Genomic DNA, 26,780 nt, shown 5'->3' with positions numbered 1-26,780 from the left:
ATGCAGACATACTGCATAGATTAGATGTCAGGCTATTACAGGTAAGTTATATGTCTGTACTTGCATAATCTAACAGGTGTATTGGAGACTGCAATAAGGGCAACCAATGCACAATTTGATGATGCAGACATACTGCATAGATTAGATGTCAGGCTATTACAGGTAAGTTATATGTCTGTACTTGCATAATCTAACAGGTGTATTGGAGACTGCAATAAAAGGGCAACCAATGCACAGTTTGATGATGCAGACATACTGCATAGATTAGATGTCAGGCTATTACAGGTAAGTTATATGTCTGTACTTGCATAATCTAACAGGTGTATTGGAGACTGCAATAAGGGCAACCAATGCACAATTTGATGATGCAGACATACTGCATAGATTAGATGTCAGGCTATTACAGGTAAGTTATATGTCTGTACTTGCATAATCTAACAGGTGTATTGGAGACTGCAATAAGGGCAACCAATGCACAATTTGATGATGCAGACATACTGCATAGATTAGATGTCAGGCTATTACAGGTAAGTTATATGTCTGTACTTGCATAATCTAACAGGTGTATTGGAGACTGCAATAAAAGGGCAACCAATGCACAGTTTGATGATGCAGACATACTGCATAGATTAGATGCCAGGCTATTACAGGTAAGTTATATGGGAAAATCACATTTGATTTGCATCCATGAGATTCTTACCAGCAACTGTGCTCCTGGCCCATAACTAGATACATATCTCCATCTCCAGCTAATCACAATGGCAATCAAAATTGATACTTCAATTTCCTTTCCTCCCTCTCTCTCCTAACTTGGTCATAGTGTTAGGAGGAAGAACATAAATATCATAAGATTCCACTGAGGCTCGAAACCAGCAAACTGTAAATTAGTAGGCTGATATGTATACCACTTCTCTACACAATCCATGCTGGCAGACAGTCATTTTTCTAATAATGGAATGAATGTTTTACACTCTATAAAGATTCAATTTAGTGATGAAACAAAGCCCTACATGTAATAGCGCAGGGCCATAGTAATAAGTGAAAATCCCACAGAATCATTTTATTAGCATCATTTAAGGAAGCTGCAGATTGGTTTCCACTTGAAAAGGGACTGATATTCAAAAATAAGTCGTGCAAAATAAAATTAAAGTTCTTTGCTTATTAGGAAGTTCCTTCCTCACCGCTGTATAGTCACCGGGAAGCAGTGTCTTAGCTAGCCACCCATCTGGCCGTCATTTTAGACGGGGAGTTTGCTCCTGGGACGGGCAAAATTAATAATGACAGATGCCACATTATAATTGTAGGTGTTATAGAAAGTCTGTCGACCTTTTTAGTAATCCAGGTTTGCAAAACAAGGCTATTTCAGCACATATTTGAACTCTTTGAACCCCCAATGGGCTGTAGAAGTCTGGTAAATGTTTTAAAGGTCAAATTGGGACAGGCACATTTATTCAAATGACGGGCAAACCTGAATTTCTAGCTAAGACCCTGCCGGGAAGGAACGAGCTATTACACACCGAGTCATTGAGCCAGGTTTCAGCGTACAATAGTTTTCTTATCATTACAGCACTTGGGTCATTATCACTTAAAAATTTTCTTTGTTTATTGCAGATATCGCCTGGTGATACCGGCTGGGATGTGTTTAGCCTTGATTACCATGTAGATGGACCTATCAGTACTGTGTTCACTCCACAATGCAAGTTACTCTATCTTAGAGTGTTTAACTTCTTATGGCGGGACCAAGCGTATGGATTATGTATTGAACCAAGTATGGAGGGGTCAGATGGCTAATGCCAAGGCATTGAAACCCATTCCAGGTAAGGAGAAGGTTGAGTAGAGAATTGGGAATAGCAATTGCTTAGGCAGTCAATGAAGGAGTCCACAGATGCTCTATTACATGGGAAGTTCATTTACAGGGGTCAAGTTTATGGGTAGGTCCTATACACTCAAATACAAGTTATCACCAACCTCTACCTTCTATGGACAGCTAGGTATATATGGGTATTTTTCAAGTGTGGCTGGGTGAGATGGCGAATGCCAGAGCATTGAAAACCATTCCAAGTAATGGTAAAGCTTAGTTGGTGAAGTCAAAGTTAATCCCTCGCAATTGCCCAGTAATTGTAGCCTTTTTCTAAATCTGGATTTGCATAAGGTATGTACTGTTGAAATATCTTCAACCACAAACCTCTATAATGTAGATGTTATGTGGTTAGTACAAGAGGTATATCCTTCCATTGTGATCCAATGGCACATCACAAGATATGCAAGATTAAAAAAATAACTGCAAAGAATTAAAAATTGTTAAAGGAAATATGAATACGGAAAAATAAGCACATATTTACATCTTTTTTTCCTTCAGAATTGTCTCCTGTGTTACATCAATGTCATATTTTAGCAGCACAAATGATCCATTTTGTACAACAAATGCAGTACTACATCAACTTTGAGGTAAGGCAACATGCGATCAGGTGGTGGTCGCCCTGCATTCTCTAAATTCAGTACATTTTCATCGTCAACCGTGTAATTGAATGGGATTATTATGAAATTTTAAAACGCTTGAAATATCACAAACAAATAGGCCTATGTTAATGTATAATATAAATACAAGCTAAAACCGTTGGGGTTCGATAATGAACCCCACAAAACTAACCGAGTATATGGAAAATGCCATACGGCCGGGCGGTTTCACAAGTTGCCGGCTCTATCATGCCACTCGCCGCCTTGGTATGATAACAGATGTTGTAGACTTTACTGCTTCTCTGGAAAAAATATCAATTAAGCACCTAATACACAGTGATGTGTGTAAACTTGCAATTTCTAAGAATTATCCTGTGGCTTTTTAAAACACGAACACATCACATTAATGTGTAAGCATATGCATTCTTACTTCATAGTGGGTGTATTTACAAAAGTAGCTTTGCTTGATAAACATGAAAAACTGACATAATATGCCTCACATTTCACTAGTCAAACCAATACTCTTTCACCATCACCAAACACAACTAACCATTGCTCTAATATTATAAGATCTAGTCCATAAAAGCTGATAAATCTTCAATTTTGGTGAAAAGTTAATTTTATCCATCTGGGAATATTATTATATACAAAACACTCATCACTACAACCATTCAGACTAAACCCATCCGAGTCACAATTAAAAACAAATTTACCTTCAGGAGATTTGAATCTGCATTTACCATTGCCCTCATCCTTCTTTGACTTGAATTTGTTTGCTTGCACTAAAGCATCCCCTTGGCCAGTGGCCCTGCTTTCCACAGGCGAAGCACAGGTCTGTAGGCTTTGGACAGGCTCCATAGCCGCCACCATAACTGAAGGGCCTAGATTGGTAATTTTAGTACTGGTTGAAGTGACGAAAAGAACCATTGCTATTATTACCAGTGCTACCCACAAAATATGCATGGTTCGATGAACCTTGTAGTTTGCTATACAGCTTGGCCCCAGCTCTAGGTTTTGCATTTGTCTTCTTTCTTGCTGTAGCTGGAGCCTGGGCTTTTCTGATTTTTCTATCATCCTCACTCTCACTGGCCAGGTTATGACATGTGTACTCTTCCACAGCTAACCACTCAGCCTCAGATTTATCGGCTAGCTTTATTAATTTATTGCGCTGTGTTAACTCACTTGAAGCTTTCTCAATGAGGGGTGTAGCAGTTACAAAACTACCTTGAGCAATTATTGAATCCTTAAATTCAACCTGCCTTTTGTTACCTTTAAATCGATATTCCTCTTTCTTGGCAGACTTGAGTCTCATCAATGCCTGTGTACAATGTAGTAGAATCTGGCAGATTTCTGTTTTGCTAACTGCACATCAACATACTGCCGTACACCTCCAATAGCTTGGGTAACTGCCCCAGAAACAGACTTGAGTCTCATCAATGCCTGTGTACAATGTAGTAGAATCTGGCAGATTTCTGGTTTGTTATCTGCACATCAACATACTGCCGTACACCTCCAATAGCTTGGGTAACTGCCCCAGAAACAGACTTGAGTCTCATCAATGCCTGTGTACAATGTAGTAGAATCTGGCAGATTTCTGGTTTGTTATCTGCACATCAACATACTGCCGTACACCTCCAATAGCTTGGGTAACTGCCCTGAAACAGACTTGAGTCTCATCAATGCCTGTGTACAATGTAGTAGAATCTGGCAGATTTCTGGTTTGTTATCTGCACATCAACATACTGCCGTACACCTCCAATAGCTTGGGTAACTGCCCCAGAAACAGACTTGAGTCTCATCAATGCCTGTGTACAATGTAGTAGAATCTGGCAGATTTCTGGTTTGTTATCTGCACATCAACATACTGCCGTACACCTCCAATAGCTTGGGTAACTGCCCCAGAAACAGACTTGAGTCTCATCAATGCCTGTGTACAATGTAGTAGAATCTGGCAGATTTCTGGTTTGTTATCTGCACATCAACATACTGCTGTACACCTCCAATAGCTTGGGTGCCCCTGAAACAGCCTGATTTATAATTGCTGCCAAATTTGATGATTGTATGGACCCCCCCTGCCCGGATCTACGTGTATGTAGGATATGCAACTTATAGAACACAGATAACCTCTATTAGGTGAAGTATATGAAGACCAAAGTGATATGCTTGCGACAGAAACTACAAAATGTCGCCCAAAATCACCATTATGGAGGTGAATATCTAAAATAGGAACATTCTTTATGCTTACCCCCACCGGCTAATAAACCAACACCTATATAAAACACTACATGTGTTAACCATTTTGACATCGAATGTGGATGAAAAATGGATGAATGGAGAATTGTTGACATTATCAATGAAATTGTATCTACACAATCTTCACTAGTCACATAAGTTCTACAAATAATGTGTGCACAGTAGCATTCATAATAATATCAATGCTTGGTACTATATCATGCATGCTTATACATACTCCTTTTACATCAATGTGAAAATAGTGCTGAGCTGGAAGGTGCATGTCTCTTGTGCAGAACATTTGCCACAAATAAGTACCTTTGTAGGCTCCATTCATCAGCTCATTTTGTTTGTCTTGAGAAATATTGGCGCCAAGACCACGGCGGGTGTTGACCGTTCTGTCCCATTTCAGGCTGTGTTGAATTCTCTCACTGGCGGCACCATCAACTTGAAGTAGCACGATTGCTGCCAATAGAAGATATTTGGGATGCTTTTTTGTATGGAATTGCAATAGATCCTCTTTCCAGTGCCGCATGATCCGTTCACTGTCATTCTCATGTATGGCATCTCTCCGGCAAATGGCGCTCAAGCCAGCTTGGATGGCTGTGTGGGTATATTGTAGTTTGCCATCAATTGTCAGGTATGATTTCTTCTTCGGTAACTTCTTCTTTTGTGCACCAGAGTCTATTTCACATGCAGCAGAACAAAACCACAGTCCCCGTGGAACTGAGGTTGGATCCATGTTGATACATTCGTAGTGAAACCAGCTCCCCAACGAGCAGTATCTGTTATTGCAATTCGCTGTCGAAGTGACGTAGTTAATCGGATTAACTACCATAATAATAAATTAAAATACAATTTGTGATTATATCGCCCTGCACTACAACGTTCACGCGGTACCTATGCATTGAACCACATCATTCTGATTACTTGCACCTGTAAGATAAGTATCTTTGAAAAGAGCGGTATTGTATTCAATCTATGATTGCAGACATACACATGTGTTGAGTGCAACCTGCTTGTAGTGTAGGGCGATATAGTCAAAATTGTATTCATCTATTGCTATGGTAGTTAATCCGATTTATTACGTCACTTCGACAGCGAATATATCATAGGTCCTTCATCGCCAATGCAATCTTTCATTGTAGTCTGGGTCGTCGTCATACAAGATACAAGATAATTTATTTCCCATAATTCACAACAAATCATATAAATATAAATAAGTATAAATTTTAAAAACAAATAAACAAATTATGAAGGGGATGACCAGAAGACCAGTAATGCCAGAGGGAGTCACCCCCTTTAACAAAGAAATGTTACCATCAAAAGAAATAAAAAACAAAACAAAAAACGAGAAACACAATGCTCAAGAATTAATCATATTTTGAGATCAGGTCATCCGTCACATCATCAAGTTCATCAACGCCTTCTTCTAGAAGGTCTGGTTCCTCCACAAATTGGTCACTGAACTTCAAGTAGCAACTGCTTTTTGTATCCACCCTATCAAAAGCCATCATTTTGTCAGCAAGTTCACGTAAGCCTGTGCTTGATCTTCTCTGGGGTTTTCAGGAAATATGTAGGCAAGTCTTGAGGGTGTTCTATCTTCAAAAAATGATGCACCAGAGCGATAACGTAGGCTTCGGTTACGAATTCCAACAGCTCATAGCACCCCTGATATTCAGTGTAGACATCTTGAGTCACACAGGTGTGCCCATATCGATTGCGTAAATATAGCATGGTGCCGATGTCACATGAGCACCAGTTTGAGTAGTACAACTCGTCCCAGTCATCCTGTGAAACATGTCAAATAATGGATGGAGGATAGAGGCGATGATTGTTAGTCCACGTATCCATATATCAAATATTAAAGCTTTTAGAAAAAACAAATTAACTTAAACAACTCCTAATTAAACATGATTTCAACAACTCTTCCTATACCTTTGTACAGGAGCCAACCGTTGTTAATCCGTGATGAACCCACACTTTAGTACTGTAAGCGTATCTGTGAACGCGAGTGAGACTACGCGTTCTGCGAGAGCGTAAAATTCGTCATGCCTGGAACCTTTGTGCGTATGCCAGCTTACAAGTTGAATTCAGTATTTTTCAGGTAGCGGCTAAACATTGCCGTTTTATTCTGTAGTTTTATTGCTGATATCAAAAGAGAAATTATCGAAGTTTTTGTAAGGCTGAGTGGTAATGATTGACTGACATTCCTCGTAAAATAATCGTGAATTATACGATCTTTAGCTTCTTTTCTCTTCTTTTCTTTAGCTTCTTTCCGGCGCGTCTGCGTGGTTTACTTCGCGAAGTAAACCACTCAGACGACGCGGACGCATCATTGTTAATCGGTGATGAACAACGGTGAAACATGATTGAATCCCTAAATAAGCACTGTAAAATTGGGTACATAATGGTAATACTATAGCAGGAAAAACATTTGGTCATTTTGTTTTGGGAGTGTTTTATATAGAGACTATATTCAACTGTGCCATGCTATGTCCTCTCTCTCTCTTCAACTGAAAGTGGCATAGATTTCTTTTTAACATTGGGGGGGGGGGGGGTGGAAAAAAATTCTTGAAGTATAGTAAATACAGCACCTTTCGGCGACAAAATAAGATTATGGTACAAATGTGCGAGAAGCACGCAAAAAAATTTTGTAGCTAAACTGATGAAATATTGTGCGATTATGCTGCATAATGTTGCTTGGCCTAGTTCTTTTTACATGATAATCGGACAGAGCAGTCAGACACTGCTGACGGACCTTAAGGGATGGGTTTATATGTGTGTAAATGGAGGAGAAATGGGAGGATTTTGGCATGTTTGCTGTGATTGTTTGCCTAGCAATATTGATCACAAGTACACAATTGATGGTGCATATCAAGGACCAAACTCTATAGTTTTATATTTGAGCACGATCACTTCTGTAAGGTCATGGGAAATTATGTAAATCGGCTTTTATATTTGATGTTGCATATCGGCTCACGCACTTTTTTTGGTACCCAGTATTTCACAAAGTCCCTGTACTCTGATGACCCTATGACTTTTTGCTGGTATGTTGAGCACTTTAAACAATTAATTATAGTACTTACCTCCTACTTTAGGAACATGCGTATGCCTTAATGTATGTCGACCATGTCAACAACCCAGTGTAGTTTTACATGGTTGGAAAAGTCTATTTCCTTTAAGCTATTTTGCCAATCATAATTCATAAATTGTCCAACTTTTTTGACAAAAAGAGTTTTGCAACTATTCCGCCAGCAAGGAAACACAAATTTATGTGTATCCAGTGCGTCCTTTACGTTTAAATAGTTCAGTTTATTGTCAAGTTGTGCCTCTATACGCCATATTTTACGGAATTGATGATACGAGCTGATACGGAATTTTTGAACCCAAATTTCTTGAAAATATACATTACCTTTTTAACTTCTCGCCACGAAATTGGATTCATAAGAAGGTCAAATACAAGCCTTCCATTATGGCTGGTATCATCATCTCGATTGGTGTCTTGTGTTAGTATTATTCCATATTTTGCTGGTAGAAGTTCAATGAAACCCTCCATAATTCACGACTACTGTCACTTGTGTTATAAACTCGATGTGTTTACTATATTGTCGCTTCGGGTCCGCGACTAATCGCAGGGACCGGTCTATCATTAGCTATTCTATACACTTTTCAATAGCCTTATTGTGATGTGTGGGAGTTTTAAAAGCCGAGCCATGAACAAAATATAATGCGAGCACCGGGGCATCAACTTTAGAGGTGACGGTATGTGCCTGTCAATATATGCCCTCTTTTGAAGCCGACTATACCCGATGACCAGGCACCTTCAGTTTTCAAAATATTATACCCAATGACCCTTTTTCATTTTGATTGTACATAATGACCCTTTTTTTAATAAAAAAAACCCCAACGTTTTGTACTGATATGCGCCTACTTGCGACGCTTGTAGGCACATATACCCATCAATTCTAAAGTTGAGTGCCCGGGCGATGTGATACTGCGGGCCAATGAACAATGAGATAGTGGCTTTTCTGATATCGCTTTGAGGAACTGTTGAAGTATAAATCAGCCAGCGAGTAGGTGTGTCCAAATTGCACATCTTGAATTGAGACCAAGACATGCTGTTATTTCAATTGTTATACCGTTCCGGCTGGTTTATTACCTACCATTGCCTACGAGATGCAGTTCTAAGGTGACAGAGGGACAGGTCTGCAATTCGATTCCACAACCATTCATACCTTTCATCTGTTTTATTGTATTATCGTGCGAATTGCTCCGTGGTACCTTACGGGTACCTGAATTTTATTTGAATGAAGATGACTCTGTCATGCTCGACGTCATATTGCATAATTTCTATACAGTATATGCAATAAACCAACCAGAACAGTATAACAATTGAAATAATAGGCAGTTCTAAGATAGGTTAAGAAGAATATAACGTCACAATTCTGTATTATTATTCAAGGTTGTAACGTGTGTCTATGCTGTCATGTAGGCCTACCTGGCAACAGACACGCCCCCGGTACAAACAGATGAAATTTGTAGAAAAGCGTGATTATGACAAAAAACATTGTTTTTGACCCCAGACTCACCTGTCATTCCAAACAACCCCTTAACGAATACTATAGATCATTCAATATGATTTTCGTGTGATTTAAGTTGAACTTTCACCAGCCAATTTCAGTGCTGAAAGTGCACAAGTTTTCAAAAAATGTACAAGTTCATAGATAATTAGGTTAAATATGTTACATCAAATTTTAAGTCATGCATACGTCATGCATACTATACATGCACAGTAACATATTCATCCTTCATCATGGTACAGGTTATGGAATGTTCCTGGGATGAGCTATGTAAGAAAGTGACTGCAGCTGAAGATTTGGATCACATCATTGCCGCACATGAAGTATTTCTAGATACTATCATCAGAAGGGCACTTCTTGACCAACAGTCCAGGGTAAGAAAGATTTAACTACACTTGGATTCACCTTCAGTTTGGTAGTGACATCAGTGCTTTTATCTGGTTGCGCCACAAACGTATCAACAAACAGCCTTAGTTCTTTCTACAGGATAAGGTTTGCGGGCATGATTCAATAATGTGGCCAGCTTAATAAGCACCTATATCACTACAGAACTGGAGATGAAACATAGTATAATCAATGGGAGGGTATAATATACTTTAATGGATGAAGTATATATAGTTACTTTTTCAATGGGAAAAAAGGGAAATATTTACTGGAGCATATTGGTAATCTTAATACTCTCCTCCTCTATATAATTCCCTTGAGTACTTTAATATGAACAGTGTATTTAATTTTTCCGGTTATATACGGCGGAAAAAATAAGACTCATAACACCGTGTATTGGTATAGAATAGCAGGCACGCAGTTTGGCGCAATGCTTACGCTAGTTGTGCATTGCATTATGCGTGACTGCCACACACTTATGTGAATTTACGCGAGCGTGAGTTGGGATTTTATTGTCTCGCGAAGTATTTGGGATAGTACATTCTACACTTACAACTATCCCAATGCAATGCAAACATGCAAACAATACAACTGTTTGGTTGTATCATTTTAAAGCCCAAACTTTAATTCCATTGTGTTGTTAATCTGTCTATGGACAAACAATGTGTCTTCAAAATTTTTAACATTCATATTGTCATGCTAAATACCATAAAGTATAGCATGTCTTTAGTACCAACACTAAAGTTCACTTACATAACAATAAATCATGGAGGTTGTTTTTGTTGATCAATGAGGGAGTGGTGGCAATTAATAGCCATACATTCTGATAGTAACTACTAAAATGTGCTGGCAGTGATGGGTGAATCACATTATTTCAATTCTTAATCACATAATATGTTCTTTGATTTCAATTGCTAGCCTTTGCTGACCCAGCTGCGTGCCATCTTTGACCTGATCATCCAGTTTCAAGGAACACAGGAGACATTCTTCAAGTCAAGTCTTGAAGAATTAACCCTGAGAGCATCATATGAAAAGCAAATTGCTGCCAAATCTGAAAAGGTCAGTAGGAATGAAATGTGTAACATAATACTACAGTGGGAATTCCAATTGAATGAACACAGCTTTCAATAAGGTGATGATTTTTTGCGCACACTGCGTGATGTATGACAGCGTGTGCGACTGTGCGTGAGTAACGTGGAAGTGAATCCAACCATGCCAATGCACCCGTGATTGGTTTGCATTGTATCCAAGGTTGTGTGTAGTTTGAAATACCCGATATACGATCGCGGTTGGATCGAGTACAACTGTTGAAAGCTGCATTCGTTCAATTTAAATTCCCACTGTAGTCTTTACCATGTTCTGTAAGGGGTATGTCCTAACATCAACTTCTATTCTGCGTTTAAGACTTTGAAAAGAACAACCTGCATGAGAAATGTGTAAAGCCCGGTGTATACTTTTTATTTATTTGGTTTCATATGCTTTCAAGAAGGATTCATTATTCAATCTTGTTTCAAGTAATTTTAACCATATACTAATGTTTCTTGATGAAAAAAGTATATGACACTGAAATAAAGAATGCTTGTTGATAGTATACGATAACAATTTTTTTAACGGTCTAAAACCGGTCCTCTAAGTGTTTCAAAATACTTCACATCAGCAATTTGGAGGTGATTCTTTAATTGCTTTAAATGAAGACTGCCACAAGAACAATGCCCTGTTAGATTCACATATGAATGAACTGGGTAATTTCCTTTAAGGGCTGGGGTATGAACGTTTGGACAGTATTTTTTTTGGGACATTAGAGCACATCAGACATATCGAATTGCATTCTGAATCTGAAGAATGTCATTCTGATATCAAATAATTTTGATTTTTGAAATTAGCAATGTAATACACATTTTATGGCAAATCATTAAAATTGATATTTTGATATTTAACAGTACTTGAAGTAAACTTTATAAATCTGATGATTTATACTTAAAGTGTATGTAGGTGGGATGAAAAGCCGACGATCAATTGAAAATTTTGACCTTTTCGTATTGAAGATATGGATTTTTTTCCCAAAACACCAAAAAAATTAGGTCTTTTTGGGAAAAAAATTCATATCTTCAATATGAAAGGTCAAAATTTTCAATTGACCGTCGGCTTTTCCTCCTGCTACATACACTTTAAAATATATCATTAGATTTATATAATTTACTTCGAGGACTGTTATATATCAAAAATTTGAAAAATATCAAATTTTTATAATTTGTCATAAAATTTGTATTATATTGTGATTTTCAAAAATGAAAATTATTTGATATCAGAAAGACATGCTTCAGATTCAGAATGCAATTCGATAGGTCTGAGGTGCTCTCATGTCCCACAAAAATACTGTCGAACGCAATAAACGCTCATTTTAGATCCCTTAAGTGAATGAAAGAGAAGACTAGAGGTTTTGTGAAGCAATGTGATCTTGTTGTATCCAGAAAGAAATATAACAATGCTGCAGAAATTTACACCTTCAACATGATTATTTTTTAAGTATACAAATTATGTCATTGGTAGTTACAGTGCTGGTAATTTGTTTGTGTAACTAATGCAGATTACTATGTAAATTGTTAGACTTGCCCGAGTTAGAGTCTCATGGCCCATTTAGAATCCACTCTCTATTTGAACTGAAGGGTCTATGAAATCCTACCTGTTGTACCTTCCAAGGGAATCAATTCTGATTCTCGCAAACTAAGTTTCGGGGAATCATTGCGAGAATTGATTATCTGCTTATCATAGTTAGTTTTTTTCTCTGTGGTATGCCCCAGGATGTTGCAATTGTTTAATCTGTTTCCATTGTATTTGCTGCTGCAGGGTGAATGGGGACTGTCACAACAAAAGGAGGAAGATGAGAGAAGAAGGAAAGTGAAATTTATGAGAGAGGTGATCCCAACAAATAGAGCACAGCTTAAAGTCCTTGCCAAGTCTTATCAGGTAAGAAATGGGTTCAAATCAGGATTCTAAGCACTTAAACCTGTGGGCATTACTGACATTCTTCAGGGAGTGTTCATAAATACTTTGGTGGGTGGGTTGGAAAATATGGGGGGATCAAACAATTATTGGGTCCTAAAAAGGGGGGATCAAAAAATTCAGTCCTTAATATTGGGGGATCAAAAAAATTTGAGGGTAAAATTCCGGGGTAAAATATACGAGAAGGCATGTATATTCCAAAATTTTGCATGAATGTTAAGTATTCAATTTTGTTATCTCAAGCTACAAATCAACAAAAAGGTACACACTTTACAATTTGGGTGTATAACACTATGACTCCAATGAGTAAAAACTCCAAACAGTAATTTTTAGCTAATGAGTTAATGACCATAGGGATAGATCCCGGGGGGATAAATCCCCTCCCCAATATTTTGATAGGGGGGATAGTCCATACAATCATCCCTAAATGTTGACGCCTGTATATGGGTTTCTAACCAAAATTAACCCCATATTTGGTAATTTTAAACTAAAAAGTGCCAATTTTTTTGCGCTTTGCGCAAATTAATTCCAGTTTTTACTATATTCCACCAGTATAGCTTCAATATGGCATTTGTACCATAAACTTAATTTGTCGGCAAAAGATGCTGGATTCACTGGACTTCAAGAAATTTCCTCCAACCCCAATGTCAAAAACAAATCTATGCCACTGTTAATGATGTATATTTTTGGTTTCTTTTTTAGGACATGAAGTGAGGGGGGATCAAAAAAAATTTAGACCATAAAAAGGGGGGATAAAAAAATGCACCCATTTTTAGAGGGGGCTCAAAAAATGTTGATGTCCGAGGTTCCAACTTTTCCAACCCCCCACCAAAGTATTTATGAACACTCCCTTACAGTGCTTCTGATTTGTTAATTACATGATCATGATCATCATAATCATCTCAGTAACCAATCATAATAGAGGTTTTGGCCATTCTTTCCATATCTCTGATTGGCTCAATATATGATACAGGCATTTTTGTAACCAATCAAAATGATACAGTTAAAGGAATTATCAGTAATTTGCCAGACCATGCGGAACATCCTTATATTCATCACAGTTCCAATAAATGTAAGCTAGGATAAAAGTGTGGCTATACTTTTATTCATGTGTTAGTGAGGCTGTTGAATTAGGAAACCATTATTAACCTATGTATGCTAGCAGTTTAGTAATTTACATTTACAGAGGGAGTCATTTGCAATATTTTATGATAGAGACATGAGATACTATTGTGAAATCATCTTCGATTACTGCAGCACCTGATTTTGTTAACCATTTAAAGCAATAGCCAAGGGCGGAGCTACATCATGCCGGTGAAAATAATCAAATCCTGGTGAAAACAATATGCGCAAATCAATTGTAGAGGCCACTGCACATTGCGCCTACTGCGCATCGCGTGTGTGACGCCTACGTTTTTATTTTGACTCACTTGTTGCTTGGGAATTTGGCTCAATTTGTTGCTAAGCACCCGGGTGTCCGCGCCCGCCTATATTGTAAGAGTTGTTCACAACAACACCCTTAATTTTTATTCTAAAATTTCTAATACTCACACAAATGTGATATCCTAAAATACCCTGTGAAAAACACAACCTGAATTTCTCTAGTTGCAATAAAGTCTCAGATTATGTATTTTACTTGGAGATGCCGAAAGTGTATTTTCCAATTTCATGGTCAGGCATGCATGATGAAATCTGTTTGTACAGCTCTTTTCTGTAGATACTACCTCATTAATTTGGATGAAAATACATAGACAATCTTCTTGGCAGTAAACATAATGATTATATCATTTGTTATAAACAATACAGAATTTAGTTCCTGTCCCAAATTATTTTGATTAAATATAAGGTACAACATGGTACACCAGGCTAAACACCTATTCTTGCTTAACTTAACTTAACTTACTTTATTTATAATGTGTCTTTTCCAAAGGCTATACAAAGCACAACATCAAAAAGAAGAGCAAAAATGATCAAATACAGAAAACAAAGGCAACAATATTATGGAAAAAGATATGTCTTGAGCATAGTTTTGAATAATTCTAGAGAAGGAGCATTTCTGATATGAACCGATAAGGTGTTCCACAAACGTGGAGCTGAAAATGCTCTATTCCCAGCACCCTTCATGGAAAGAGGCACCAAGAAGGAAATACTATCTACTGAGCGGGTCTTCATTAACTTAAATAGGGAGGCCATGTCCTTTTTTCTTCAATAGGGAGGCCATGTCCTTTTTTTGTTTGTTTTTGTTGTTGTTGCTTTTGAACACATGTGTACCTGTGCATGTGTGACAAAAATGTAGTTGAGAGAAAGTCTGTTTTAGTTTGATATTAGTGCAAAATATGCTATATAGGCACCTAATTTGGATATTTCGCTGAGTTTTTAATAAAAATACAAAGCTTACTCTCGCTAATGAATCACTTTTAGACATGTAGTATGAGATTTTCTTTATCAAATATCTTGCAAATGCATTTCTTTGTAAAATAAAAAATGTAAATCTAGAAAATGTTTTTATTATTATTATTATGTGACTTGTTTCAGGATATGGTTCAGAAGTTCCTGGTATCATTAACAGAGCACGCTGACGACAATCTACGTCTCTTAGCTGTACGGCTAGATTTCAACGAGGTCTACAAAGCAAAGGAACCAAAGTTACGCAGCCCAATGGCTTTCAAGAAAACCAAGAAGGTGTTTTGAGGTCAGAAAATAAGGACAGTAAAGGCCAGAATATCAAGGGGGTAGTGCAAGTAGACCCTTTCTGCAATTATAGCTGCCTTATAGACATTCAACAATTTCTGCATTGTTTATTGTACACATCTTTAAGTATAATACACCTGGCAGCTATGGCAGATGAGGCATTCTTTTACTAACTCCTTGATGTTGATTTGTCAACACAAATTCTACTCATTGTTCCCCTTGACAGCCTTCACCATGTCCGGGCCTCGGAAACTCTCTATCTGCAGACCTGGTGTAACATAAAAAGGGCAAAGCACACTATTGTAATCAGAATAATCGGCTTAGCCGACAAACACGATCACATGAATATGGTGTTTAACTTCGCCCACTCCATACATGTCAACAACTTTATCATTAACTAATTTTAGATTGTACTGCATTGAGGACCACTACAGCGTGAAAATGTTTTACTTCTCTCAACAATGGAAGGATTTAGCTGTACTATTTTTATGCATTACCACTTTGTAGTAAATCAGACAGTAAAACCAAATCTATTTTCAAAACAAAAGTTACATGGTTTTATTATTTACATTTTCTACATCAGCAGACGACTCAGTCTCTGTACATATAAACTACTTACATGGTCAGGCAAGTGTATCAGATTTATATCTCACATACCTGTATATTTTTATTTACATCAATGTACATCAAAATTGGGAGCAAACCAAAAAGGTCAGTGAAGCAGTTGAAAGGACTAGTTTTGTTGGAGAGGGAGAAAGGGAGGGTTGAAAATGTCCATTATCATTCTAGACTATAAAAACCCATCAATGTTATTTTGTCCCACTACTGGAGTTTGTTTTACAAAGTCATACAATGAATCTTAAGACTGATTCAATAATGTTTTACATGTGAGCTGAAATATAAGATTGATTGTAAGTGTTTGTGGAACAGCCCCTGGTTTTGTTATATACAGGTGGGAGTGGGTTAGATTTATAACAAAACTATAGTTACAAGGGCTTCATCAATCATTTGGTTTGCTCCCTCACCGTTCTTAATGCTACACTACTGTACTTCACAAAGACATTATTTAAATGTTGCTATCCTTTCTGATTAGAAAGTATTTTACATTGCATGTATTTGTAATACTGACTTGAATTACAAATACATTGCATGCATATGGAATTAAGACAGTATTGCAATTTAATGGGAGAAAAGGTCAAAACTCACTATTCACAAAGATGGACTAACTTCAGTCGGCATTTTACAGTAATATATTATCCTTTGGTTAAATTGTATATCATCAGAGCATCAACTAGGTGAATTGTTCCATGTTATTAGTTAACTTAGTCATGTTACTAAACAGCCTATTCTTTATGCTCAATGTTAACATTATGTTAAGTATTCTTAAACACTTGAGAATGTTCCTGCAATCTTATTGGTTCTTACCCGTTGTGATATGACACGATATCACACGGGTCAGCGTGTGTGCATCGACGCAATACGGGTGTACTCGCTTTTTGAACCAATGGGAGGCGATTTTAAGCCTTAGGTAATTCCTTGTAAAATGTAGAATTTAATTTGATTCAAATTTGTAATACTTCAATGATATTTTTATTATATTGAATTGAAGTGTTTAAGAATGAGAATAAAGGTATTGTTTTAAGCCGCTGTCGTGCATCTATTGGCTCATATAACACGGGCGACATTATTATTTTTAGCGTAAAACAACTCGGCTCCATCTCGTTGTTTTACTTAAAATAATGATGTCGCCCGTGTTATATGAGACGATAGATGCACTCCAGTGGCTAAAAACAATACCTTTATTCTCTAAACATAACTTGCACAACATGATCAAGCATAATGAGCTAGTTGTAACTCAAATTTGTTCAGAGATATAGACAAATGTTTATTCCCTTTTAAGTGTATGTTTTCTGATATATTGAAATAATATGTCATGAATTGTAAGACCCATATTATCTAGTTCAGGTTTTCACCATGCTGTAGCCTGAAACACAGAAATGTGACAAACTACTCATGTTTTGTTGCGCCACATTACTTAGTTTATAGAATAGGACTAAAATTGAGTCCATGTTTGTGAATATGTGCCAAAGAAATGATATACATAATCTTATTTTGCTTCTTTTCCTCTTCAATTTGACCTTTTACCCCAAACTGTTTTTTTTACTTAACATATAAGTTGACCTGTTATAGTTACTTACTACTACAGCAGAAAATGTTTATACAAAGCTAGCACACAGCTCTTCACCCATAATTTTTTTTAATGACCACCATTCCTCAGAAATTTTACCCTCTCAAGTGTTAACATGTAAACCATGAGCATAAAATTGTACTTTTTGTTTGTACTTTTTGTGTCAAATCGTTAGTACTGCATTTTTTTGGAATTGGGAGTAAAACCTTTAGAGTGTATGCAATAAACCAACCAAAATGGTATAACAATTGAGAGTCAGTTGGGGGACAGTTCTAAGGTGACAGAGGGACAGGTCTCTAGTTCAATTCCACAAACCATCCATACCTATCATCTGTTTTATTGTATTATCATGCATATTGCCCTGTGGTACCTTACAGAGGTCAGAATTCTATTTAAATGAGGATGACTCTGTTATGAGTGACGTCGTATTGCATACACTCTATACAAATACTTTGTAACATTTTGTATAATACAATATGAAGTGGAGTGATGCAGTCCACATTGTAAATTTCTTGTGTACATATAGCTAACTGAATTATTTGCTACAAACAGATGTAAAATGTATTAAAATATTAATTCTGCAAGTGCGACGTATGAACCACGATCACAAGGTGTAAGATGAATTTCCATTTCATGAGCGTGAAATAACATGGGACAAATATACATCTTTCATCAAGTGATTATATTTCAACCAATCCACAAATCTTTGACAGTTGAGATTGGTTTCATTCACATATATATAAATTTTATTTCTTTTTCAAAGTATGCAGAAACATTCATTTTTCCCAATAGTTTAAACCAGAACAAGGCAATAACATGGAACCTGTCCTATTCCCCTAAAAGTTGCCTTTTATTGTCCATATTCGGTCATGTGATAAAGATTTAGGTGACCAGGACAAGATTGAGGTTGTTGCATGTGTGAGTCATGCAAAGAAGCAGTCTCTTATATCCCTGCATGCTCTGCACACATACTACATCTGGCTAAGGCATGAAGGGTGCATAACATTATTGAATTCCATCAGAATCCTTGTGATGTTAAAAACGCGATCAAAGATGTGATAGTATTTTTGCAACAGTTGTTTGCAAATGTTTGATGACATCCCACAAACAAAAATCCTTTCAAGGGACCCAGGGCGGACAAAAAGTCTGACTACATTTGTAAAAAAAAAAACTAGTCAAATGACTGGGTAAAATTGACATTTTGGGTTTGAATTTTCAACATTTCACAGGTCAGTCGCCTAACAAACAGACTTTCGTTTATAGGACATCATTAAACTTTTGGTTTGTTCCCTTAAGATCCATTCATACTACCACCGCATTTGCGATGCGTTGCTTTGCGATGCCGATATATTGATTGATTTTCCCGCAACTCAACGCAACTCGTCGCATTTCCAAGTTAAAATGTATTTAACTTTATTGCGATATCGCAATGCAGTAGTTTGCAGTACGATGCAGTGCGACAACGCACCGCATCGCAAGGCAACGCGCATCGCAAATGCGGTGGTAGTATGAACAGACCTTTAGCTGATGGGAAGCAACTGAATTGAAATCATCCAAACCATCTGGAATTTATGAATGAGTATTATGATAGTTGATTTGTATGTTTCAGCAATAAGGCTATATAGTCCATTTGGCTTCTTTATGGCAGTGACTTCAGTACTTTATCACAGTTACTTTGCACATGTATAGACACATCACTTTTGATTGTGTTATTTGATGCAATGTACACAATTTAGTACTGCACCCATTGGAACATGCCCAACTGCCTTGAAGAAGCCAAATGACTCTATCATAAAATGATGTCGTCTATCCCAGGGAATGTTAAATCCCTCTGCCAATATGAGTTCAGCTCTTTAAATACTGCATAAATTTGCTATTAAATGATATGAGAATAAAGTATGTACATACTTTTAATAGAACTTTAGCTTGATTGTATAATTCTTTCCATACTATAGTCTGTTCAGTACGAGGAGGAATATGACCTACCAAAATGGAGCAAGGGTCATGTTGCCTACTTATGGTGGAACATGCTTTAGTTGTTAGAGATCATTTAGAGAAAGATGTAACATGACTTTGGACAGAGTGAATGAGATAACAAAGGTTAATGGATGGGGTCATGTTCAACCTTTTAGTGGACAGACTTTAGGTTGCTTTCATGTTTGGTTTGAAAGAGCCATATGTTCCTCAACCAATGGATCATTTTATCTCTAACTTAAAAGTGAGCAACTTGTTGTGAGGAAACACTCAATGGTATGCATAGGGGACAGCAAACAACAAATGTAGGCACAGAAGTGGGTTAAGTTTGATGGCCAAAAATAACGAATTCCAGAGCCCACAGAGGTATAAACCAAACAAACAAAAACGTTTTTTGTCTGTTTGGTTTTATACCTGTGTGGGCTCTGGAATTGATCAATTTTGGCCATCTAACTTTACGGTTTACCTACTGTTGTGCCTACATTTATTGTATTGTCCCTCGGTATACCATTGTGTCCTTTACTTGTTTCCCTACATCAAGTTCATGTACCTTGCTCTCTTTTCAGTTGTTGGCATATTCAAGGTACTATCTTGTATCATGACGGTACCTACTTCTATCTCCATCAGTTAAGTTAACCAATCATTGATCCAACCAAGAGTTACGAGCAGAGAGAGTGTGCTCTTGCACTGTAAGTCTGTGAACAACCTGATACTCTGGATTCTGCTGATGAAAGTTTAAAGGCTCCGAAAAAGTTAAGGGTGTCAATTTCATCGCTTAAACTTTCATACAAGTTGAAATTGCTGCCTGGGTGGTTTCCTCGTTTCTTCCGTATCGCTATAAGATCTGTGGATTCCAGTTGAAATGCTCCTCCAACATATGATGAGTCGGTGGTTGAATGTTGAGTATTATATGTATTTTCCCTGCAGATGAAATAAGATGTGAGCAAATTAGTTATAGCAATGGTTAAGGTCATCATGAAGAATTCCATATTACATAAACTTGCTTGCAACAAATTCCAAATGCTAAGATAGTGCAGAGTGTGATTCACAAAGTCCTTTACAACAGTATTAATGTGAAGACTGACTATTTTCTCAAAGCAAAATTACCCTGGCAAAATTGCGTATGTTAAGGTGGAGGCATTGTGGTTGATGCTTTTCGTTGTGAACTACGAAATTTGTAATTGAAAATATTTTAGTTTTTCAAAAATATTGGGGGAAATAATTGAATTTGCCAATTTCTCCAAGAAAATGTGCACTGCAAAACAAACGTGTGTGGCAGCTTAAGAGACAAGCCTTTTTGTTTGTTTAGCCTAACCCATTGTAACTTACGCTTGTGTTGTCCGTGTTTGCAAGAGTATGGATTGATGTTCATGACATGTGATGCGCACTATTTCAAACCCATACGGCCGCCCAATGTTAGTGTTATGGTAAGTAAGCTGACCATAAATATAATAGTATCCAGACTGATGGATTGGTAGGAATGTGTTCAACTCAAGCCCATAACCATCACGAGCCACGGTGTCGTAATTATTATTCGTACTTGGTGTGTGCCATGAGATCCATCGATGACCTGTTTCAGTAAATACAAAACATCAGAGTATGAAAAAAGTAAGAGATGGATTTTGATAACAATTAATTCATTTTGTAATTCAGTGGTATAGATTTCTTTTTGACATGGGGGTTGGTGTAAAATAAACTAAGATGTAAATTAAAATTAAGGGTTGGTGTAAAATAAACAAAATGCTTAAGCCAAGCATTAAAAGCTTATATAAGCATGCTGAAGAGAAAAGAAAGAAACAGGGTTCAGGAAAGAGAGCAAGGAAAATAAGGCCTCTCCCCAACGAAATCAATTGAACAATTTTACTCTTAGCCCTTGTGTAAATTGGGAAGTCTTATTCCAAGCCCGATGCGTAATATGAATTTAACAAAAAGACCAATTTGGATTCTGTCGTATGCCAAACTCATAGCGATACGATTCATTTGTTTTTCACTTACCTGAACAATTGTTATTTACAGCCCTACCACTGATATGGCTGACTGTGTGACAATGACCTTGGCACTGGGTATCTTATCATAGAATAGAAACAGAGAGAGAAAAATAAGCGTTATTTTCACATCTTCTCTACATCAAATATAAATTATACGGTACAAAACATGCCTAAACCAGTATTAATCTGAAGTCTTTGTGGACAGGTATTTGTCCGTTTGGTTTACAAGTTATCGCACTTTGGATTTGTTTCTAAACGCATCCTAAACACTTATACCCCATCCTAACCACCATGTTTAGCTTTTTGTTTATTATCTAAACATGTCGTTTAGCTAAACAGTTTAGGGCTGTAACACTTTTTAAACAATTTGTTAGTATCATCTACATGTACCTTTTCAGAAAAAAAAGGTTTCATATTTTGAAATCTATTCTCCTACACATCACAAATTCAAAATAAAATCAACACCGTCCCTTTGGCTTACAAGTAAATGATCACACTTTGAACACTATCTGCCCTGGTCCTAAACACTCTAAATGAGGGATTTACAGCGCAGGCTTTGAATTTAATCTCTACACATAGGCCTATATTAGGCAATGAACAGTTGGTTTTGAGGCGTTTCAAACCAACTGAAATGACTTTTCATTATACCAGAATTATCATGAAATTTGGTGAATATGAACAGTAATGAAAGTCACATTTTGCCGAGGTCATCTGAGGTCAAATTAATTAAGTAAAAAGTTATGGATTTACATGTCACCTGATGGTGAAAATGGTCAGCAATGGAAGGCATTTTTTCAAGGTAGACTTAATCAGGTTGTATGAGGTCAATAAAGATTGATGTCTGAGGTCAAATAAAAATTGTTTGATTTTCATGAAACTGGCCAGCAATGAAGTCAATATTTTGAGATAATCAGTGGTATGAAGACAAAGATTTGTGGGTTTTCATGAAATTGAAAGCCAGTATTTTCCAAGGTAATTTCGAATTCATCTGTGGTCTAATTTCATTTAATCTTGAATTTTCTTTAAACCTGGGGAAATTGTTAACCTTTTGGAATTGGTACACCGCGAATGACAAGGGGAACCGATGTATTTGTCTATATAATAGACCTACCTGTAGTAGCAGTTTGTCTTGGTGTACGTAGGCTGGTTTTCACTTTGTGATTGTTGATTACTTTTTCTTCTACGGACACGTTCTTGATCTGTAGTTCGTAAAAATAAAATGTGAAAATGCAGGTGAACGCATATAGAAATTGTTTTTTGTTTGTTTTTTTGTTTGTTTGTTTCACTTGGGGTTTTGAGGTAACTTGTTGGAACTCCAATACTTAATTGGATGGGTTGTTGTTGTCAAAGTTTTACCATTTAAAATGGTAAAATTATTTTCCTGGTAAAAATTCAGCAGAGCAGTTCTTCTAGGGTGAACCAAACCTGCCTGGTTATGAAATTAATTAGTGACAAGGTTATCTCTGAATTTGACAGGTGCTAATTGATGCAATAAAATAAAAACATTAATTAACACTTGTCAAATTCAAAGATAACCTTGTTACTGATTAATATGATAACCAGGCAGATTTGGTTCGCCCTAGAACTAAATCTAGTTCCTCGAGGGGGGTGCGCGCCAGCGCATAGGACTGGTGGATTTTGTAATGTCAGAGAGGGGTTGTCATGGTCCCATATACTAGGCACTGAACAAGTGCTAGTTCACCCCGGAAGAACTGCTCTGGCGGGGCTTCCTCTTTAACAAATTCGAAAGATGTTACGTTGAGTTAACTTATTTTGTACAGGGTGTCCCAAAAAAGAGGCACCTCATTGCGCCCTCTTTTTCTCCTATTTCAGAAAAGTTGATAAAGTACATTTTGGTATGTAAAGAAGCCTTTACCCGTTAGCTTTAATAAACCGAAACAATTATTTCAATCGGCTCATAACTTTTGAAGATATGCCCTTTTAAAGAGCATATGGACCCGTTTTTCACTAAAAGGTAATTTAATAAAGAATTTACCCCCTAATGAGTTTTTGGCTCGCAAAAATGCAACTAATGTACCCTTTTTGGACTCGTAATTTACCCTAAATGCGTCACGCACGCAATTTGCCTTGCCTAAAAACACCCCTTTTTACTTGTTTTGTTGGTCACGCATGCGTACAGACCATTTATGTGAGTGCCCCCCCCCCGGATAATATGCTGGCTTCCCAGCAAACACAAAACGTTTTCGAAAAAAAAAGCAAAAGGTTATAAAAGGTTGTCAGAAAACGTTTAAATGTCGGGTTATATAAAGGGTACATTAATGGTATAAAACGTTTTCATAACATTTAATAACATTTGTTGGTAATTTACTGCACAGCAAACAAATGTTTTACAGAAAACATTTAAATGTCGAGTTATATAAAGGGTATAAAAACGTTTTAATAACATTCCAAAAACATTTTTGAAAACTTGGTACATATCATTCTAAACAGAATGTTATTTTGGGGTTGAAAAATATTTTGCAAAAAGTGTTTGCCCAAAATAACGTTTTTAAAATGTGTCCACGACCTTTATATAACCCGACATTTAAATGTTATTAAAACGTTTTGTAAAAAACATTTTAAGAACATTTCTGTGTTTGCTGGGTGCAAATATTTTAACATAATGTTATTTAAGTGTTGACAAAATATTTGGCCAAAAATGTTTGCAAAAATAGTTTACAATGACATTTCGAAAACATTTTAAAAATATTGTTGTAGTGTGTTTTCATACAAGACGTTTTAAACGATTTCATGACCTTTATATAACCCGACATTTTAATGTTATTAAAACGTTTTTACCTAAACCAAAACCCAAAATATTACTTATTTAAAACGTTTTAAAAACGTTTTTGTGTTTGCTGAGTTGGATCAAGGCCAATCATGCCAATATCATCGGCAATTTATTTCGACGTTTTTGCCATCGTTTTTCCGTGGCGTCACACGTCACGTTTACGTTTCCCCGCCGCGATTTTCGGTTGTCCGCTGCAACCTACTGTTCTGTTTGGGGCTTTGATGCTGGTTTCATACTTTCTGGCGCTGAGCGGCGTGACGCTGCACCATGCCGCTTGTATTTTTCTGCAAGCGAAGCGGCACACCGCCGAGCGGCAGCGGCTTGACTTTGAAAGTCAATGTTGCCGCTCTGCACCGCTCCAAAATCGTATTTTGTTCTCATACGTCAGAGCGTTACCGCTCCGAGATGACTTGAATTCAACAAAGCCAAGGGATGCATGTTGCCGCTTGAGCAAAGCGTAGAGTGATCGATATATTGCCGCTGGACACCGCAAGCGTTTCTGGTGCGACCGGGCAGTGAAGCAGAATCATCGTCTGAGCGGCAATTAAGCGACAGGAAATGAAACCAGCATAAGACGCAGTGAAATAGCCGCTGCGGATGACGATTAGTCGCTGCGTCTGTCTCAACGGGAAAACGTCTACAGCAAGGTCCGACGTTTTTCCGTTGAGACAAATGCATCTTCCCGCAGCCTTTCTCTTTTTTTCGCTGTCGCAAAAAATGTTTTACAACAACAAAACGGCGAGAAGTTAGATCATTAAAAGCGGAAGATCACAGTGGAGATCGGCAGGAAAAAAACGTCAAACTTATGGCTCTATAATTATGTAAGATCACTTACTCGATTCCCGGTTGCGATTAATTGCGGCACATGCTCCCGCAAGAAAATCATTCACAGGAACGTGCCATTTAAAAGACTCGCTCCTAATAAAGTTCTACCAAGTTGCCTCAAATTAGTTAAGTTGACCCTTTTTATCAAATCTTTTTTCCCAAGATCAAGTGTATAAACGAAATCTGAACCGGACCTACCTGATCATTTTTGGTTTCCCGATACGTTGAAGCCATCGGATGAGTTGATTTGCTGTCAAAATTAGTAGCAGACTGCCCCTTTTGTTGGCAAAGTTCGTCAACTCGTGCCTCTAGCGTTTGAACTTTGTTTGACAGAACAAACACTGCAGATAGTGACAAGAAGCAAATAGAAATACACAACACCAATAACAACACCAAAACGATGATTAGACCCAATGTGGACCGAGAAGATGTCAATGTTGCGTTGCTATGTCTTGGCGGTATCATCACGTCTTGACTTTGTTGCGTCAAACAGCGATAGTCTTGGTTAGATGTCATTGCTGGTTTTCCTTCCATAATGTCCATGATCTCAATTAAAACAATGCCGATTAATTAAAAGCATGCAAGATTAGCACAATCATGAGAACGTTAATCTATTCTCTGATACGCTCAACGCGATAAGCTACACCAGTGCTTTACATCTGAAGCTACTTGAGGAAAGATAGTACCTGTCCGTCACTTTAATGTGTAAATACAGATGAGTCCTTATCCGAGACCTTTTCAGATAATAGCCTGCAAAATTGTGTGAGTTTGTTTTGCTTCTGTAACTTCACCTCACGGTGCAACTAACCATGCATTTATACCTTTCTGTGATATTTTGTGCATGTACCTGGGTGGGTGGTACTCTATAGTAAATGGGAGGGCTTATCTATTTAGCAATCGAGGGTCCAATTTATTGGAATCTAAAGTGGCCCATGAACTAGCCTAGTCTAGGTGCCTTGTATCACATCTCACTGTATCGATAGGAAACAGAGATGGTTTTCTTTGAAATAAAGCCTCAGATATCCGATGTTATTCATAGGAAGCGTATACCAGAAACTCACACGTTGATATCTGATGCTGTTCTAATTATCCTTCTCATAACCTAAAGCAATAATTACAGTATCTAAGCCTAATCACCCATTCAAGAAAATAATTCATCTTTGGAAACAATCATTTGCTACTACTTCTTCATAGCATACTGCCCTCTCTAATCATGCTACGCTGCATAATGATCTCGTTTACAAGATAAACTTACGCGCCAAAATGGTTGGTTCAAATGGAGCTTATTTTGTGCAATTTTTTCACAAATTCAAAGTCAGTTACGAAAGAGAACTGTATGATTTTATAAAGGCCTAGGTTCCCACCAAATGCTTTTCACGTGAGATCCAGTGAGGTTCACGTGAGGGCCAGTGCGCGCAAGCGCACAAAATTGTGCACTTTTACCCTATTTGAACGTGGGTGTTTTTCGTGCTAAAAAGGAAGATGCACAGTGTAATTATTGCTTATTTTTTCTTCTATTATGATTTTAGGGGTGGTGGCCCATGCAAAATGTTAGGGCCCCGGTCCTCCCCCTCTTCGGGCACATGTTCCCATCACATACAAGTGACTAAACCATTATAACCACGTCCTCAAAATGAACAAGATGAATGCAGAGACATATCGGT

General features: G+C 37.3%; 3 protein-coding genes across 3 annotated transcripts in view; 1 reads left to right on the top strand and 2 right to left on the bottom strand.

The window, feature by feature from the left end:
- LOC140155591 (gamma-tubulin complex component 3 homolog) overlaps positions 1-16,754 on the top strand; it is a 51,235-nt gene extending 34,481 nt beyond the window's left edge. The window contains 7 exon segments of the mRNA XM_072178494.1: positions 1,612-1,737; positions 1,739-1,817; positions 2,360-2,448; positions 9,515-9,646; positions 10,575-10,715; positions 12,504-12,623; positions 15,195-16,754. Of these exon segments, the coding sequence (XP_072034595.1) occupies positions 1,612-1,737; positions 1,739-1,817; positions 2,360-2,448; positions 9,515-9,646; positions 10,575-10,715; positions 12,504-12,623; positions 15,195-15,350 (843 nt within the window). The 3' untranslated portion in view covers positions 15,351-16,754.
- Positions 1-26,780, bottom strand: part of LOC140155599 (uncharacterized) — a 136,027-nt gene that overhangs the window by 101,129 nt on the left and 8,118 nt on the right. The window lies entirely within an intron of this gene.
- On the bottom strand, positions 16,827-25,946 carry LOC140155592 (uncharacterized). Its single transcript, XM_072178495.1, has 5 exons — positions 25,315-25,946; positions 22,612-22,699; positions 21,508-21,579; positions 20,842-21,082; positions 16,827-20,433 (listed from the first exon to the last, which is right to left on the bottom strand). The coding sequence occupies exons 1-5, from the start codon at positions 25,657-25,659 to the stop codon at positions 20,172-20,174; spliced, it is 1,008 nt and encodes a 335-aa protein (XP_072034596.1). The 5' UTR covers positions 25,660-25,946; the 3' UTR covers positions 16,827-20,171.

This window comes from Amphiura filiformis, chromosome 6 (assembly GCF_039555335.1).
Source record: "Amphiura filiformis chromosome 6, Afil_fr2py, whole genome shotgun sequence".
Classification (NCBI taxonomy): Eukaryota; Metazoa; Echinodermata; class Ophiuroidea; order Amphilepidida; family Amphiuridae; genus Amphiura; species Amphiura filiformis.
The sequence above is the reverse complement of the archived record's forward strand: the minus strand, read 5'-3'. Positions and strand labels throughout refer to the sequence as shown.